Source organism: Phoxinus phoxinus (genome assembly GCF_949152265.1).
Source record: "Phoxinus phoxinus genome assembly, chromosome: 13".
In the NCBI taxonomy this organism is placed as follows: Eukaryota; Metazoa; Chordata; class Actinopteri; order Cypriniformes; family Leuciscidae; genus Phoxinus; species Phoxinus phoxinus.
In genome coordinates, this window is record NC_136888.1 from 19,445,230 (window position 1) to 19,463,911 (window position 18,682).

At 38.2% G+C, this 18,682-nt stretch overlaps 2 protein-coding genes across 2 annotated transcripts; one reads left to right on the forward strand and one right to left on the reverse strand.

Annotated features, from left to right (window-relative positions):
• Nucleotides 1-8,792: 8,792 nt before the first annotated feature.
• On the reverse strand, nucleotides 8,793-12,005 carry htr7a (5-hydroxytryptamine (serotonin) receptor 7a; the record flags this gene model as incomplete). The annotated part of the gene is made up of 2 exons (XM_079633773.1): nucleotides 8,793-11,017; nucleotides 11,398-12,005. 2 exons carry the CDS (start codon nucleotides 12,003-12,005, stop codon nucleotides 10,186-10,188), a joined length of 1,440 nt encoding a protein of 479 aa, XP_079489899.1. The 3' UTR covers nucleotides 8,793-10,185.
• A 1,652-nt stretch (nucleotides 12,006-13,657) lies between these two features.
• On the forward strand, nucleotides 13,658-18,498 carry LOC307009322 (C-signal). Its single transcript, XM_079633006.1, has 3 exons — nucleotides 13,658-14,034; nucleotides 14,143-14,320; nucleotides 18,058-18,498. Exons 1-3 carry the CDS (start codon nucleotides 13,711-13,713, stop codon nucleotides 18,342-18,344), a joined length of 789 nt encoding a protein of 262 aa, XP_079489132.1. The 5' UTR covers nucleotides 13,658-13,710; the 3' UTR covers nucleotides 18,345-18,498.
• Nucleotides 18,499-18,682: the final 184 nt, after the last annotated feature.

Genomic DNA, 18,682 nt, shown 5'->3' on the forward strand with positions numbered 1-18,682 from the left:
TAAAATCTGTTCAGACCAGAGCAAAATTCTGGAGAACCGTCCTCATTGAATGTTGCTCATACGATAGGTTTTGTGTCAATCAAATTAAAGATACTTTTTACTGTTAAAATTTGCACTGTACTGTTTAAAGGTTTGTAGCCTGTGAGAAATGTTTTTGCAAGAAATCTCTTATGCTCACCAAGGCTGCATTTATTTGAATAAAAACGCAGTAATATTGTGAAATATCAACACATTCTATATTAATATTTTGAAATGTAATTTACTCCTGTGATGGCAAAGCTGAATTTTCAGCAGTCTTCGGTGTCACATGATTCTTCAGAAATCATAATATGCTTATTTGCTGCTCAAATAACATTTTCTTATAAGCAGTAGAACAGTTTTCAGCACTGATAAAAGTTTTTGTGGAAACTGTAATACATTTTATTCATGCAGGATTCCTTATTGAATACAAAGTTCAAAAGCACTGATAAATGAGCTTCTTTATTTATATTGATGGTTCCATGAACATCTACAGAACCTTTCCATTGCACAAAAGCTTCTTCGTTGTGGAGAAGGTTCTTTAGATTTTTAAAATGTTTATTACTTGGAAAAAAAATTATTAACTGTTCACAGAAAGGTTCTTTAGGGAACCATAAATGGTTCTTATATGGCATCGCTGTTAAACCCCAATTTTTTTTAATGAAAAAAGTTTTTTTTTTAATGATTTGTATGTGCTTTAGTTGAATCTTTCACGTGAAAGTAGAAACCTCAAATCAAAGAAGCTGTGAATGGTCAGAGAAGGTCAAAACAATACCTTCAATCTTATTTTACCACCTCTGCTACGAAACAAACAAATAACTTTGTTCTTTCTGGAAAATAATAAAGTAGCCTATATAAAAGAATAATTCAGCTTTTTTTTCCGCGGTGGTACTTGGCCATTTGGCCATGGTTTTTGCTTTTGTTCTTTTACCACAAAGAAATAATTAACGTTTAAAACGATTTAAAAGGCAGTTAAACTAAATGGCAGTCAGACAAAAAAAACACAGATTTCCGTCTGGCCACTTAAAACGAGACTTTAATGGTGTGGTCTTATTGCTTTTGTTTGACTGTAAAAATTCAGTGTTACTCATTATTGCAAGGGAATAAAGCCTTCTAAATGAGAATTACTGTTGCACATATCCAGTAGTGTTAAACCCAGATAAAACTGTCACAAATTGAATTTATAATAATAATAAAAAATAGCAAAAAGGGAAAAACCAACCTGTTGGATATGACTTGTATTGCTTTAAAGGGATAGTTCACCCAAAAATAACAATTTATTTAATAATTTACTCAACTTCATATTGTTCCAACCCTGTATGAGTTTCTTTCTTCTGTTGAACATAAAAGAAGATATTTTGAAGAGTGTTAGTCACTAAACAGTTGCCGGTAGGCGGTAGCCGTTGATTTCCATAGCGCTTTTTTTTTCATAAGGGGTGCATACATTTTTTTAAATATCTTCTTTTGTGTTCAACAGATGAAAGAAATCAATACAAGTTTGGAACAACATGAGGGTGAGAAAATGATGACAGAATTTAATTTTTTTGGGTGAACTATCTCTTTAAGGAGTGACATAATATAAAAAATGTTCATAGAAATTTGTAAATTAACTGTTTAACTTTAATATTGGGATTGTCAGCATGGTTTCTTCCGAAAATGTGGCCAAAGGTGAATGGCGAGTGACATTTGATAGAAAAATGCCTGGAGCAGCAGTGGTGCAGGACATCAGGCTGTCTGCTCAGATCTGACCGTCTGCAATAAAGGTCGCCACCCTTATACCACTGATGCTTTGACCTTTAAGTTAACATGACGCCACTTTCATTTTTACAACTAAATAAAGAGCTTCTTTTTTTTGGTCTTTTTTATTATTCAGATGTTTTGTTGTCATTTTGCGGTTAATGTTGAGCATTTTGTCTGATTGCTGCGTTCACGTGCTTGTTTGCCATGCTCTGCAGAGCGTGAATAAGACACAGCAGGCTCAAAAGCACTATTTCTGTCTTATATTGCCCCTTTTAAGGTCACTCAATAAAAGCTATGAAATTACTTTTTTTTAAGTATCTTACCAGATTTAAGCATCCAAATTGGGCTGGTCTATAATGGTGTAAAGATTTCTAGGTCAAAAGGTTCTCAAACTATCAGCCCCTCAGGGAATTCCCTTAATTCGTCCTGCATGCAAATCAATTTTCACTTTTTGGTATCCTGTAGTCCTCTTAAGGACTCTAACAGTGTGCTGGTAAGTGGTCCTGAGGAAAACAACTTGTAAATCACATAAAATTATGTTTTTTGAACATGTAAAAATGCAGAAAACTGTGATGGTTAGGGATAGATGGGAAAAGTGTGTGTGTGTGCGTGTGCGTGTACTTGTACTTGTACTTGTACTTGTACTTGTACTTGTACTTGTACTTGTACTTGTACTTGTACTTGTACTTGTACTTGTACTTGTCCTTGTACAACTATCTTTGTGAGGACCAGTTTGAGTTTTAGACCATTGGAGTGAGGACATAGAGAGTAAAGTGAGGACATTTTGGCCGGTCCTTACTTTCTGAGACCCCTTGGCCTGTTTGAGGGTCAAGACTTGGTTTTAGGGATAAGGTTATAATGAGGTTAAGGGTAGGTTTAGGGTAAGGGTTCGGGCTTGGCACTTAGTTGTGATGGGTAAGGTTAGGGTAAACTGCTAGAGATTGCATTGTGTCAATGAATGTCCTCATAAAGATAGATGTACAAGAATGTGTGTGCGTGCGTGCGTGTGTGTGTGTGTGTGTGTAAATCATTTTGTGAATCATGTGCGTGTGTGTGTGTAAATCATTTTGAGAAACATGCACCAAACCAACTGGAAAGTTGAACTACTGGCTAAGGTCTGACAATTTTAAAGAGAGTTCCCGAAGAGCTGTTTGTGTATCTGTTTCTCGTATACTGTTTCTCTAATGTGATTTTTTAAAGATGTTATGTGTACAATCATATCTGCAACATTTAGCCAGGAATTAATATGCATAATGCATCAATTAGATGCATGGGAACCTGGGTGTGTTTTTTTAGACTGCATTCCCTAAATGATATATGATCTTCCAGAAGAGTCTTCCTGTTTTGTAAAAATAACCCAACCATTATCCGATATAAGCATTAGATATAAATACACTTCTTATAGCCTCCTCCTGTTTCTATTTCTTCCCCCCCCCCCCCCCCCTTCTCTCTATTCCACCAGATATCCCACACACACTGTTATTGCCTGATGTCGATAATCTCTTCAACATTCCAGATATAAAGGAAGATGATATATAATAAGACTCAGCACTTCACATGTCATTAGTATTTGCTAAGGCAAACAACAATGTAATAAGGGTTATGGATTTGAAAAAAAGCATTAAAGTAAACTTAAACTTTGGGTGGTCAGTGTTTGTGCTGTGGACGTGATTTCATATTGGACCTCAAAACGTCCAATATAAAATCAGACCTGAAAAAAAGTTTGACCTGAAAAATCCCATAGACTTCAACTGAAGCAGAGACTACTGAGCCATGTCTTGGGACAAGAATATCTTGGAGATGGGCTCTAGCATCATGGTGGTGGTGAGTTTTGCATGTGCTTGCCATGAGAAAATGTATAAAAAAGTAAAATTCCCAGCAAGTAACACATTGAATAACCCACTAAAACGTCCCTCAATGTTTTACTCTTTCCCATCTTACACACATTCGATATGGTTATATGTTTCTGATATGTCATGGAGCAAATGAGACAGTGTTTGTTTGTTTGTGTATGTGTTTTCCTGTGACCATGCTGTGAGATTATGGGATGGCTGTAGGAAGCACAGCCCTCTGTAATCATCTCACAGAGGGGAACTGACCATAGAGGCTTAAATACTCCAGAGATTGAGATGCCTTTTTACATTGTCCTACCTATTGAGTGCACATATCATGTGTATCTGGCAGGTTCCGGCATGCAGTGGGCAGCCTCAAATTTCCAAATAGGCTCTTCAAAACAAACGTTCTCTAGAAAATAGGATGGTAAACAGTTTGGTATATGCAGTTTGTACAGGGATCACATCAAACACGTCTCTTTCATGAAAAATTACAATCAGTCAATTTAAAAAATAAATACAACACCTGTCCTAAATGAAAGAAAACAAGTTGATAAAAATATTGAATCCAATATTTGGTGATTAATATAGAACAACGAGAGATTTATAAGCTATTTTTTGTGACTTTGTGTCATTTTGTACAAAATAAAAGCATTTCAAAACAAACTTCTTGGTTAAACATTAAAGCACACTGTGATAAATAGTTTAATTTTCTGTATTTTGTTGAATAATGACAAATTTACCCACATTGTTTTTTTTTTCACTCAAAAACTGAGGTGCATAAGCTTAGATCAATGAGGCATACGATCAATCAGTTTCAAAAAGAAATACAAGACTTGTAATTGAAAAAAAAAAGTTGACAAAAAGATTGAATTCAATATTTTGGTGATAATAGAATAATGAGAGATTTATAAGCATTTGTAGGCCGGTCATTTTCGACCTAGAATACCACAAGTGTTGAGTGTAGCAAAAATTCTAAAAAGAAAAAAAAAGAAAATCCTCTCTGGGTCAAAATGACGCAAAACCAAACCTGAGGGTTAAATATTCATACACTATACAGTCATAGAAACTTTCACATGACATGTTTTTCATTCCAGCGTTTATAAGGGGGGGAATTAAATGGTAATAGAGTGCAAAGGTGCCATCCACTTTTTTCCGTTCCGGAAGTATTTTTCCAATGTAACTTTTCTCTTAGAAAAAAAAGAAAAGAAAAAAGGCACAGTTAAAGTGTTAAACATCCAGCTACGAGGTAAAACACATTACCAACTTTGATTTGAAGCAAAAGAGTATTATTTGAAAATCGGACAAAAAGACAAAGGTACAAGATGTAACAGCAATAAAACTGATACACTGATTACTGTACTAAACAAAGTTTTGACCCCTCTAGCAACAACTATATGTACACAGCAGTGGCCAAAAGTGATGTACGATGCACCACACGAACACTTTCACACCAATGAGTCGCAGGGTAACAGAATTAAGAAATTTGTTTCTTCTTACTGAGACTGGGAGAACATGGAGAGCTGGAGAAGGAGACACAGGTTAGAGTGGAGGTGAGGAGAACAACACAGAGCTTGGATGAGTCCTATAGTTGCAGACCAGACAAAGATGAGTGTGTGGAGCAGGCTTAAAGATGATGAGGCTGAACGATGTGTGCAATGTCTGCTGGTGGAAAACAGGAAAGATTCTGGGAACTGTAGTGCACAGGTGGCAGGGGAATCGTGATATATTAGGTATATTATTAGATGTTATTTTGTAGGTTTTAGAGAAAAGGGACAGATGGGAGAAGCTGTCCTCTGTGACCAAGGAGAATATTGTTGAAATAGCTATCAAGCAGTTTTGGATATTGCTCATGTACATGATGTGAATGGTCACAATGTCTTTATTTCAAAGCAAAGTGAGACCACTATGCGGAATGTAAAGTGCTGTGGCTTGTCAAGGAACAATAGTGAGCATTTTGATCGAGGTATGAAAATCACCTGAATGTGGGAAGACTTTAAAACAGCATCTAAAGACCTGATGAGACTTCCAACCTCAAATTTCATCTTGAACTGGCGAATAGAGACTGGATTGAGAGGTTGTGTAGGCAACCAGTAAAGAAACCATTTTTATGAGATGTCTCCTGCGAAGTGTTTACCTTGCGTTTTTCCCAAAAAGCAACAGCAACAAAAAAGGACTGGAGTGTGGAAGATTGGAGCCATGTTCTGCAATCTGAAAAGTCAAAATTTAATAACTTAGCATTGGATGGTGTCAGGTATGTTCACAGGAGACGACTGGATTGTTTTGATACCAAATGCATGCGTGGCTCCATTGAGCACAGCAGAGGAAACATAATGGTATTGGGGATGCATGTCTACAAAGTTGCTGGCACTTTGAAAATGAACCAATATTTGGTCCTGCTGAACACAACGTAGTGTGTATGGAGGATCTGTTTGGACATCAAATGTACAAAGTGTTCATGCTCAGCATCTTGAAGTCTTAAAGTGGCCTCCTCAGTCTCCTGGCCTTGAAGCCATTGAAAACCTGCAGGTAATTATAAACCTGAATTATGAAAAAACATGCAGGTATTTTACTGAAGTTCAACTTTGAAGAACTTAAAGATAACTCTCGCCAAAATTGAACTTTTTCTTTTTGGTAAACTCTGTGTAAACAAACAATGTTCTCAATGCTCGAGTTCACGTGGAGCCCCTGGTGGTACTTCAAGCATAGTTTCATGTTGTGTCGAGCCTCCTTAGTGATTTAAAAATAGCGATTTTGATGCTACCAAGTGCCCCTAGCACTCCCATTCAAAAGGCATTTTGACCGAAAACGAAAATACTGTCAAACTTAAAAGTGGAGTTTCAATTCTAATTATGCTTTTACACGAATGTTTGACTCGGGTAGATTAACAAAAAGAGCCTAGGTTAAATTTTGGCGAGAGTTATCCTTTAAGGAGGGTAATACACATTTAGTGACAATACACAAGTTTTAGCGAGTCAATGCCCAAAAAAATGGTCTGCTGTTATCTGGGAGAACCAACAAAATATGAATAACTGATCACATTTTAGTCAATGAATGCCCTATTTCCTGTGCGCTTTTAGTTTTTCTATGCTTTTTGTGAAATACAGTAAAAACCCGTATTTAATAATATGCTGGAACTTGCCTTTCTTGACAAATAATTGTTATACCTTAACCAAGTTTAGTGGATCTTCCCAATACAACACACTCCTCATATTTTCATTGTTTATTGGGACCTGAAGTGTCATTAAAAGCAAATATTGTGCAAATACCCCCTCCAGACATCACTTTTGTCACACATCACGCATCTTGATTATAACTTTGCTAAAAGTATTTTATGCAGTTTTATTTAAAAATTAAGAATGATGGGAACTAGGACTGAGTGACCCCTCAGAAATGGTCAATTTAAGCTGTACACTTCATTGTACTGTCTTTTGGTTCTTATTCTAGAGGAATATAACCTGAAGGAAGCCAAATGTATATAGACAGTCACTCTATTTTAGACATAATTACATTAACCTTTATAATAATTACCTGCATTGACAATTGAGCAAGTCCTTAGGTTAACACATAATCAGTGCGGCGAAAAAAGCCCTGTAGTTTGAACAGCTTTCCACTCTGATGAAAAAAATGAGACAGATCTGAGTGGATTTGTGAGTAAAAGTCATTCTCACAGGGCACCGATGAGTAACAGGCAACATTTTAGATAAGAAGCAACAAGTCCTCTTAGCAAACAGCCCAATCAGAACACCAAACAGATTTTTGTTTTCTGAATGCCACTGATTGTTAAATAATGTTGTATATAATGCATTGCAAATTATGTAATCATGATCAGTGTCTGTAATTACTGTTGTAGTGAAATAAGCCAGCTTGGATATATTTATTACTTTTTTAAAGCATAGTCAAACACAAGTAGGAGCTAATCAGTCTTAAGTGCGCAGAATGCTCAAAGATCAAGCCTCTTGTTATTTTTCTGGTTCTCGATGCTCTCATCTCTCTCGCTTTCTTTCAGCAGGAAGTCGGAGCGATTTCTGTGACCACCTTCTGAGGCACTTCATATGTAAATGGCATGCAGACTGATGAAGAATGCAGATGCATATCTTTTTCTAGCACACAAATCACATAAAGATCAGTTCAACAATCGACTGACTGCTTCTACACAGCAAGACGAGAGAGAGAAAAAGCAAGAGGAAATTGTATTATTATGATTTATTGTGCTCAGAGCACTCTAAAGGTGACAAAGTGTTAATCCCAAGGACGCAAATGAGCTTCACGGAAAATATTAGCAGAGTTTTAGCTGGATAATTTAGCAGGGCCTAATGATTTTCCGAATTAATCTCCAGGTTCCAAATGTAATTAATTTATGCAAAAAAAATCTATAATTAATTAGTGTTCATAGGGAGAAATAGACTCAGGTGATTCGATAATCTGGAATATATCACATCATTGATAATTGATCATTTGTCACGATGAATGAAGAGAACACCTTAACACTGATGGGAAAAAAAGAAATAAAGATGTAGGAAAATTAGGAAAGTAATAAAAAATACACAAAGAAGTGTGTCACAGGTGATTATATCCCACTCAAAATGGGCTATAATAATCACGCTCTTATATGACTGAAAGGATTTTCTCAGTAGGGGAATTATGACCTATAATTTTACAGTCCTCCAGACCATCTACAACTTCGGCATCAGCCTTTATGTTACTTTATTTCTTCAGCTCGGCAGGCAGAAATGATTTCTTTGTGTCAGCAGAAGCTCATACAATACTCATGGACCAGAGTAGATTCATGTTGAGTGAAACACTGGTGTGAAATCAGGACCAGTCCAGCCTCTCTGTGAATGAATCTTTCACCAGCGGCAGGTAGCTGTCACAGGTAGACACGCTGGACCCTTAAAATAGAATTCCCAGCAGGGCCTCAAGGACTGGGCAACTAATTAGATTTGAGTCATAACAAGTGCTTTAGTGATTCTAAGTGAATAGCTCCCCCGCACTTCGCTTCTCTTTCTTTTCTTTCTCCCGCCATCCTTCGCTCACCCTGAGCGCTGCCTAGGTGTATTCAATATTCAAGGTGCAGTCATAGAAATGGCATGCTAATGGGAAAAAAATTATTAGTGGGGTAACTAGGCAGCAGTTCAATTTTATATAGATCTGTCAATGTTCTGGAGTTGATTCGAACAAGACAAGTACATCACAAAAATCCCAATTTTCTCATAATTTATTCCAACTCGTATGGGAAAATATGCACAAGAAGTGACATTACAACATGTATACAACAATAAAGAAGGTATCTACATTTTGCTGCATTTTTATATATATACACAAGCAGACTTTAGACAGCACCATACAAAAGTCATTACAAATTTGATGATATTATTTTTATGCACACTGATTCAAAAGAGTGAATCTGATCACAGCGAGATGAATTTTTCCCATGACAAGTATACTAAATAAATACTCGTGACATAAAAGCTAATTGCATAAGATGCAGAACCGAATTATAAATAGCTGCCAACAAAAAGAAAAAGAGCCGAGTCAATCTCATCAGAATCCCTTTAATTACTGATTGGTGATCAGATTACCTCCTGTTGCATCTGGCTTAACCACAGCTGCAGGAAGAAGCTTAGCTGACATTAGACCTGTGTCTTTAACGCACTTTCCATCAATGCATAAAATCAGTGGTTTTATACGGAGTGAGCATGTGCAGACTGAAAGTAGAAAGTTGTGTTTAGCATAAAGTCGCAAGAATCAGACACAGATGAATCACACTTAGTGAGCTAACAGGTGCTGACAGTTGACAAACCAGTTTCTCACAGCTCGTTGAGCTCGATTAATGTTTTTAAAGCTGAAACGGAGCTGGGCGGTTTTCTATTTTTAAGAATGGATCAATCTAAACAGATTTCTCCCAACAGTTCGATTGATCTGTATATCTCGATTCCCTCAAAGCCCTTGAGGGACAACATTTCACAATATCAAGTTATCAGGATACTGATGCAATATTACACGTGTCCTGTATATGAATTTAAAAAATAATTGAATTCATATATGTATATATGGACCCCTTTCACATTTCCAGGGTTCTCAGAAGCGGAAGTCAGTAAACTTCTTTAGTGGTGAACGGGAGACAACAGCATTTATCGAATTTTTGTGTTAAAAAAAAAATCCATGATACTGTTTCCACGAATTCGTTTTATGCAATGTTCTGTCAAGGTAATATAACACAAAGTATACCGTTTTAAATATATATACATATTTAAAATATGAAAAAATATTGTGAAATGGGTTGGTCCATTTCTTGTTTTGTGGTTTGAAAAAGAACTCTTTGATCCATCCGCTATATGTATTTTCTCTGCAGTTCTACTAAAGAAAAGCCAGTGATAGTGTGTTCCTGTGTCAGCAAAGAGGAGAAAATGCAACTGCATTGACCATAATGCACCTCTGTCTGAAGTGGCCACTGTTTTGACTGTGTATGTACTGTCAGTACACGTGACGTCTTCCAAACATGACACGTCCTAAATGGCATAATGACCATTTAGGCTTGTGAGTTCCAAGTGTTCACCTCTGAACTCTTTGTATGTTATGTGCACACTTCGGGTCACCCAGAGACAACCACCTCTGGTCTTTCCACCAGTCGTAGGGCCTCATGCATGCCGGCGGCTGACAGTCTGCGGTTAATATTACGGTAACGGCAGCTGAGCAGGCTTCGGTAGGTGGTGCGCAGGTCGCGGTTGAAGAAAGCATAGATAAAGGGGTTGATGAGTGAGTTGGCGTACCCCAGCCACAACAGGGTTCTCTCCACCCACAGCGGGACACAGCTACACTCTGTGCCACAGATGAAGGGCCGGGCCGTGGACAGGATAAAGAACGGGAGCCAGCAGACGGTGAACGCTCCTAGCACCACCCCGAGCGTGGCTGCCGCCTTCTGTTCCCGCTTGAATATGGAAATGCTCCTGCGGTCCAGGCTCCTCCTGCCCACTCCTCGCAGGATTCGAGGCAGACACGCACACTCTTCCACTTCCCTCTGAAGCTTGATCGCAACGGTTACGCAATCCACACCCATGGGACCTACCGTCCCATCGGCCCCTTCCACTTCCACCTCATCCTCCTCTTCCTCCTCCTGTCCTGCACGAGGGAAGCCAGTGATGGTGTGTTTGGCAGCGCTGAGCTTGGCGGCACGGTAGATGCGGTTATACATGACCAGCATGACAGTCATGGGGATGTAAAACGCAACAGCTGTAGAGTAAATAGTGTAGCCAAAGTCCTGGCTGATCAGACACACGCGGTCATCGTTCACGTTCTGCGCCCAGCCAAAGAGCGGTGGCAAGGTGATTGACGCAGAGAGCAGCCACACTGAAAGCACCATTTTGGCCATACACCATCCATTCTGCCTCACCGGGTATGTTAGGGGTCTGGTGATGCCCAGGTACCTGTGATAGAGGGAAAATACAGATGGAATGGACACACTTTTTTTTTTTAACATTAATTTAAACTAAATAAATAAGTGTTGCCTTGGCAACTATAGCTGAAATAAAATACAATTAAGTTTTCTATGTTTTATTTTATTTTATTTAAAGTGACGAATATTTTATGTTTTTTTTTTGTTATAGTTTTAGTTAACTTAATATATAAAAAACTGTAAAATTATGGTTGATTATTATTTAATTATTCCTAATGGATTCACTAATGATAACAACCTGACCGGTATTGTACAGTGTTGCCAAATAATTTATCATGTAGCCTATGTATGTATCAATAAACTGATCATCATTATGATGGACATAATCAGTCCACTGTTAAGAAAACTCACCGGTCGATGCTGATAACGCAAAGGGTCATGATGGACGCGGTGCAGCACATCACATCCATGGCTATGAACACGTTACAGAAGAACTTGCCAAAAATCCACCGGCCACCGATCAGGTCCGTGATGCTGACGAACGGCATCACCGCGAGCGCAACGGAGAGGTCCGCGAGCGCGAGGGACACGATCAGATAGTTGGAGGGCTGCCGTAGCTTTTTCACAAAACACACGGAGATGACCACGAGCAGGTTCCCGCAGATGGTTATGAGTGTGAGCATAGTCAGCACCCCACCGATCAGCACCTTCTCGACCTCTCCGTAGCTGAGGATCTGCTCCGCGCAGCGCGTGCCGTTTGCCACCTCCATCATCTCCAGTAGGATCGGCGAGCTGGAGGGCTTCATGTCCAAGGAACCGGAGCCCGTAGACACTGCCATTTCTCCAGACTCGTCAGCAATTTTGAATAGTCGAGGGACGAGGATCTCGGAGATCATTATACCGTTAGATATTTCAACACATGCACCTGTCTCTCTCGCGCGCTCCTCGGCCATGAAGGGCTTCATAGTTTGTCCGTGGCTTTGCGCGACGCTAGTTCTGTTGGTATCGCCCAGCACCATGCCGTGCTCCTTTTATCCATGAACTTTTCAGAGAAACCGATGATTTCACGAGATCACAGCTGCGCGCGCAAAGACTGATGCGCATCCGATTAGCGTTCAGTCACTGACGCGCGGCTAATTTCTCTATTTTTAGAGATCATTGGTGGTTCGTCATTTTCGCACACCATGTTCCGATAAAAACTGAGAGAAGTTTGTCATGTTTTTTATGCAAGTGATCTAGCAAGCTGGCGTCAGTCTTTTATCCTTCACAACAACAAATAAGAATTTGGAAGATAAATGCCTACTTATTTATACACGATGGCAGATAATCGTGATAAATTGTTGTAATTGATAGCTACTATTACAGTAACAGAATAGGCTATATCAACATTTTGGGTCTGATGTAAATTTCACATTTTCTCTGTCTGTTACAAATTACAATATAACAACATATGTCCCTAAACTGTGTAAATAGTGTTACGCCTGTACAGTTTTAGTAAAAAAAAAAAAAAAACGATTTTGTCAGTGAAATTTGAGGTAGGCCTAATCAAATAAATATTTTGTCATTATCACCATCCACGCCTTAATTTAATTTTTACCGTTTTAATAGAAAATGATATGCTAACCATATAGAACATTTTTAACTGAAATTTTTAACACTTTAACTGAAAAACAAATTAAGAAAAAAAAACATTAAATAGTGATGAAAATAGAAAAACATTGCTATAAATCATAAAGACAATGTGTTAATATTCACTCTGAAGGTCTCTATATTAATTAATTAGGTCTCTAATTACTATCAGGAATATCTGTGGGTCTAATATAACTATTCTGCAAAGTGTGCTACAACCCCAAGAAATTTTTTTTTAGCATTACAAATAATAATAATAGTAAAAGAACATTATTCCACAGAAACCAGACGGAATATCATTACTCTTCTTGTTTTGTAAAGTAGCCGGTGGTACTGTCCTGAAGTTTTATTTAGAAACAAGCTGTCGCCTCCTAGTGGCAAAATATATGTATTTATATCTATATACAAACGGCAAAGGTGCCCAAACACATACTGATATCACAATTACAGCTGCTGCGCGCATGAGACACATTTGAACAATGTTTTTTTTTCTCTTTTCTTTCTAAGACACATGTGCTCATGAGAGCAACTGAAATCATAAATTGACCAAAATGACATTGGGACCAGCTGTTTAAAAGTAACTGCAAAATGTAAAAGAATAGTAGTGAAGTTAATTCTAAGAAATGTTTTAACATATTTTATTCACAGGTGCCACTTTTGAGTCTAATGCTATGACATTTATGCATTTTAAGAGTCCCTTGTCTAGATGCTTTTTAGGGCTTTTCAATGCCTATGCTACATTGGCTTCTACTGATAATATAGTAAGCCTAACTTTGCGAATGTAGGCTATTTCTGGCTTATTAGATCACTTTAGTAGGCTATTAGTCGTACATTTTAAATATAGCCTATAAAATATAATGGGATTTTTATAGGCCTACAATCATAATTGATCAACTATAGATGTAGGCCTAATATTTGTAGCCTACTACCTAAAAAAAAAAACCTTTTTTTTTAATGCCATCTGAATTGAAATCTAGTACGGAAACACGCAAGATAATATAAGTTACAAAACTAGTTTGTTGTGTAAGCGTCCTTCTGCCGCCCATAGAGGGCAGTCAATACAAATTCACGTGCGTCTCATTTTCGTGAGGAGTCATGGCTGCTGTGGCGCTTGTGCAGGGAGCAAGCAGAGGTCTGGGCTTAGACTTCTGCAGATATCTACTCTTAAAGAAATCTCCAGCAGCCGTTATCGCGACATGCAGAAATCCGGACGCCGCACAACATCTGGCAGAGCTGAGCGCGCAGCACGCGGGCAGGTTGACTGTACTGAAAATGGATGTCAACAAGGAAGATGACATCAAGAGAGCAGCTGAAAGTGTCAAATCTGCCTTTGGGAAAGTGGATTTGATCATTAATTCTTCAGCTATGCTTCATCCATCCGGTAAAGGAGAAACAAGTTTACGGGACGTGTCCGCTCAGGTGACCAATGGACCTTTTTTTATCAGTATTGAAATAATAGGCTACATTGTGGGTCATATTCAAATGTTGTAGACATGTTTTTTTTTTAATCTTCTTTTTTTTTTACAGGGAACCATTTCCACTTTGGTTACTAATACGGTGGGTCCTTTAGTGATGGCCAAATATTTTGTCCCCTTGCTTCAGAAGGGAACAGGGGCGTTTGGCCAGCAGCCCCCAGAGAAAGCGAAACAGCACAGTGGCATCATCGTGAACATGACTGCTAGAGTGGGATCTATAGGAGACAATGGTTTGTATCCCTTTGCAAAACAGTTCAAGAGCAAATTTTCTCCATTAGGTTTACAGGGGTGTTTTATTTGAGGAGGTAAGGGAGGCATGTACAATTTGATGAGAAAATAACCCACAGTACAAAAATAAAACAATACGTATATTAAGACATATGACAATAAAAACGGTAAAGATCACTAATTTTTTTAAAGTGACATTGTCCGACAGCGACACTAGCGCAGCGGGAGTCTCTTGGTGCAACAAGTGATTTCTGAGAAACACTGTTGATATTTGAAATCAACCCAAACAGACACTCCCCTCCCTACCTTCATTGCTCTGCCTCCATATGTATGATGCAAGAATCATAGCTGAAGCAAAGCAAAATAATGCTTTGTGAAAAAAGGGAAGATGATGAATGAATGACAAAGAACAACAACATAAAAAACTTCCAGTACACAAGAGTATGTACAAGCAAGAGTTCATTGTTAGTTGCAGCAGCACACCATGCAGACAAACAATAACTATGTGATTCATTTCATTGCACAGCATCTCAAATGTTGGATTGATCACACTGAAATTCCCGAGCTGAGGTCTGTCATCAAAATGATTTGGTTTAACTCATTTATGATGTAGGAAAAAAAAAAGCCACAGTTTCTTCCCCATTGGCAGCAACTTCCATTTTTATTACAGATATTTTGAACTAATTTTACAGGAAGTGACCATTTACGGTAGTTCTTTTGAACACATAAGATGGAAATGCTGCTTTATTCTCAAATATTTATGCAATATTCCAGTTAAATTCGCAACTTTGGATGGAAACACTCAAATAGCTACACTCAAAACTGTCCTGTTTGTACAGCGAACATTAAAACAACAACAGCATTTATTGGTTCTCTAAAACAAAGCAAACCAAATGTTACTCATATATAGAGCAGAAACAGCACAACTCCTGCCTCCGTTTTCAGGCCTTCCTGCTTCGTTTTTCCAGTGCTGGAAAGCTTTTCTAATATTAACGTGGGTCCTAAAGCTCCTGATCATAACCCTTCTTTTCCCAGTGATATTCCTTTGACCTTTTCTCTTTTGCCGTCTTTCTTTCTAGTCTCCCTTTTCAAATCACCCTCTTGCTCACTCTCTCTCCTCCCCCTTCACCCTACTGCTGATTGGCTACAGTTGTGTTGTGTTTCCAATTTAGCTTGAGAAAACCCTGGCGAACTTCCGGCAAATTTGAGATTTGCTCTGCAAGTCAGTCTGGCCAAGAGTCCATTCAAGCCCATTTCCAATTTTTCCAAATCGAGGCACCAATCGCAAACGTTAAGGCGGGCTTTACACGATGATGACCGCTCTGATGGGTTTTATGTCTATCCAATTGCGCCCACAGGCATTTGAGTGACGTCCGTTGGTGACGCCCCTTTGGAAATGGGCTGTGAATGAACCTTCCCCAGATCCACTGTCAGTTACAACTGAGAAGGGTCTAGTGTTAACCAGGCTAACTTTCAACGCCATTTCTCTGAAATCTCTTACTGCACCTTTAAAGCAGAGGTTCTCAACTCTGGCTCTTGAGCTCCACTAACTGCAAAGTATAGCCCCAACCTTGATCAAACTCACCTGCCTGTAACTTTCTAGTAGCCCATAAGACCTTGGGTGAATCTGAAATCGCCCCTTATACCCATAAAATAAAGCATTACTTGAGGGGACGGCCATTTGTAGTGGTGTCCGAAACAATAGTGGATGTTATGGAGTGCACTCATTCAATCACAAATTGCACAGCAATTACAAGACAACGGCTACAAAAATGCCTCCATTGGGTTATGCTTGGCCTAAAGTGTGGTGCAGGTGTGACGTATATTTGTAGGCCAAAACGCAGAAATGAGTTTTAGCGGTTTGGCATTTTGGCACTTCCGGTTTCATCGTCCCAAATTCAATGGGTTTCTTGAATGGGTTTTGGTTAAATGGCTGAAAAAAGGTCTGTGGTTAACACCAGCTCAAGATACTTTCACGTATTTTACGAAATAAAATACATCAGTATTACCCAGTCATGATTTTTTTTTTTTTATGTTACATGTCTTGAAAAAGGCAGTTGCTAACATGTGGCTAAATGGGACTACAGAGACAGTCGGGGAGATTAAACGTCATCATGCCAAACAGGTAAACTCAAACTTTCGTAGAAAACGTTTTTTAGATAAAAACTGAAAGAGTTGTCGGAAGCTTAGTGATGGTGACATTGAAGTTGTGGGACTGTGGTGTAGTGATCTGTGAAAATGATCTTGATGGACAAAATGTGTAAGTATAATACACTTGTGTTGATCACAGAGCTTGTTTTATATATAATCCAAGAGCCTATGGTAAAGATTTTTGTCCAGGGAACCAGTGTAATGCCAACTGCCAGTTGGCCTACAAAGTGACGTCATATCCGTGGTCTACGCTGATAAATAATACCGCCTCTCATTTTTGTGTGTGTTCAGCATTCGCAAAACGGTCTAAATTTATAATGGCTTTAATGGGATGACTAATTAAAAAGTAAACGACTCACCCAATTGGATATCACCGCCTTATCATCAAATTCAAGCTTGAAGACTCTATCTGTGAGGGGTTTTTTTTGTGGGCAATCAGTTTGGTGAAAATAAAGGTCTCTGTGTCTGTGCATGACTTTTGGTTTACCGAGCTTTGATGGATGATCTGAAAATAAGTTGACTATTAAAAAGAAAAGACATCAGTTAACCAAATATATACATAAAATATGAAATTTGTTAGTTATTATTTTGGAGTAAATTTTAAAATTCTTAAAAAGCACTTGATGAGAAACTTAAAAAGCAACTTGATGAGGAAATATATTTCGTTTTTATAAATATAACATTAATTACATTGTTAATGTAAAAATACAAAATAGAATTGTACTGGTTGTTTTTGTTTATTTTATAGTATAAGTAATGCTTATTAAATCTGAAAAAATGTGTCAACAATAAAATGTTTTTTTTTTATTTACATTAATTTACCTCCTTTGCCTCCTCAATTTAGAACACCACTGCATGCGCTTCAGATCAATAACTTTATGAAAAAATTACGCTAAAATCGTCTAAAATCAGATGAACTTGTGTGTGGAAAACTGATGATTTGAAAAGTTATCTGCACTTGAGCTTAAGTTTATGCTACCAATTACCTGATTAGGGCCCTTCAAATATGACAATAATAAAACAAATGTTACATTTGCCTAAGAAACTCATGCACACATTTTCCACAATGTTTTCTATCCCCATTTCACGAGTTCACACTTACTGTACATACTAGAGGGGGTAAAGTTTAATGCGTATTTGGTGTGCTGTCCGGGGGGAGGGGGAGGAGTTCGGCCCGAACCCAGAGTACTCCCCCCCGTATGTACAGTAAGTGGTTTGGACCAAGTGTGGAGAAGGGGTGGTGGAGGGATGCTGCTAAACTGTCAATGGTTTGAGGTGAGACTGCTGAATCTATATATACCCTCTTATCATTGATTGCTGAGTACTCTCCACTTGTGTTAATGATCTGAACGTGCTCGTCCCGAACTTTGTTAATAAAACATAATTTAAGTCTGTTTTCAAAATAAAATAAACACAACTTGAATATGATTTTCAAGTTCCAAATTATTTGCTCCTACTAACATAGCTACATCATGCTAAAAGTGACTTCAGATGAAATGAACTAGAGTTGTTTACAGCCACATCTGGACTATTTCTGTCTTAACAGCCTGAAGCTCACCACTCTGTTGGTTTATATTTCTGTCTACAGTTCTTGGAGGCTGGTACAGCTATAGGATGTCTAAAGCTGCCTTAAACATGGCCACCAGAAACCTGTCCATTGAGCTGGGTCGAGGGCAATCTAAAATTGTGTGTGTATCCCTGCATCCTGGAACCGTGAATACGGATTTGTCTCGGCCCTACCATCGAAACGTACCCAAGGACAAGCTGTTCAGCACAGAATACTCTGTCCAGTGCCTTATGAACATAATAGACAATCTAAACATAGACAAAACAGGGAAAGCCTATGCATGGGACAGTAATGAAATACCTTGGTAAACAGTCACATCGAAAACAACAGCATTGTGCCTACCTCATTTTAAAACAAGGTGGATATCAAAATAATGCTGCAACAAATAATCAGGCAATGTACTGTAAATCTAGCACAGAAAATAAATGTTTGCATATTAATAAAACACGGGTTTAAAATTGACTAGCCTATTGTTTTTTTAGAGACGCACACATGCATTCCAAGAATACTTACGGATGTCACAGCAGATAAGAAGAGCTTATCACAAATTTCACAATAATAAAAAAACATAAGTATCCACTTGTATTTTTATGTTTGTGATATAATAGTATCAATTTCTATCGTTTTAAAGTCTATAAGCTTAGAT

Bases quoted from the DNA above. Each gene is read 5' to 3' on its own strand.
- LOC307009322 (XM_079633006.1), top strand. From the start codon at position 13,711: ATGGCTGCTGTGGCGCTTGTGCAGGGAGCAAGCAGAGGTCTGGGCTTA. The intron at 14,035-14,142 runs GTGACCAATGGA...TTTTTTTTACAG, and splicing joins TACGGGACGTGTCCGCTCAG to GGAACCATTTCCACTTTGGT. The intron at 14,321-18,057 runs GTTTGTATCCCT...TTCTGTCTACAG, and splicing joins GGGATCTATAGGAGACAATG to TTCTTGGAGGCTGGTACAGC.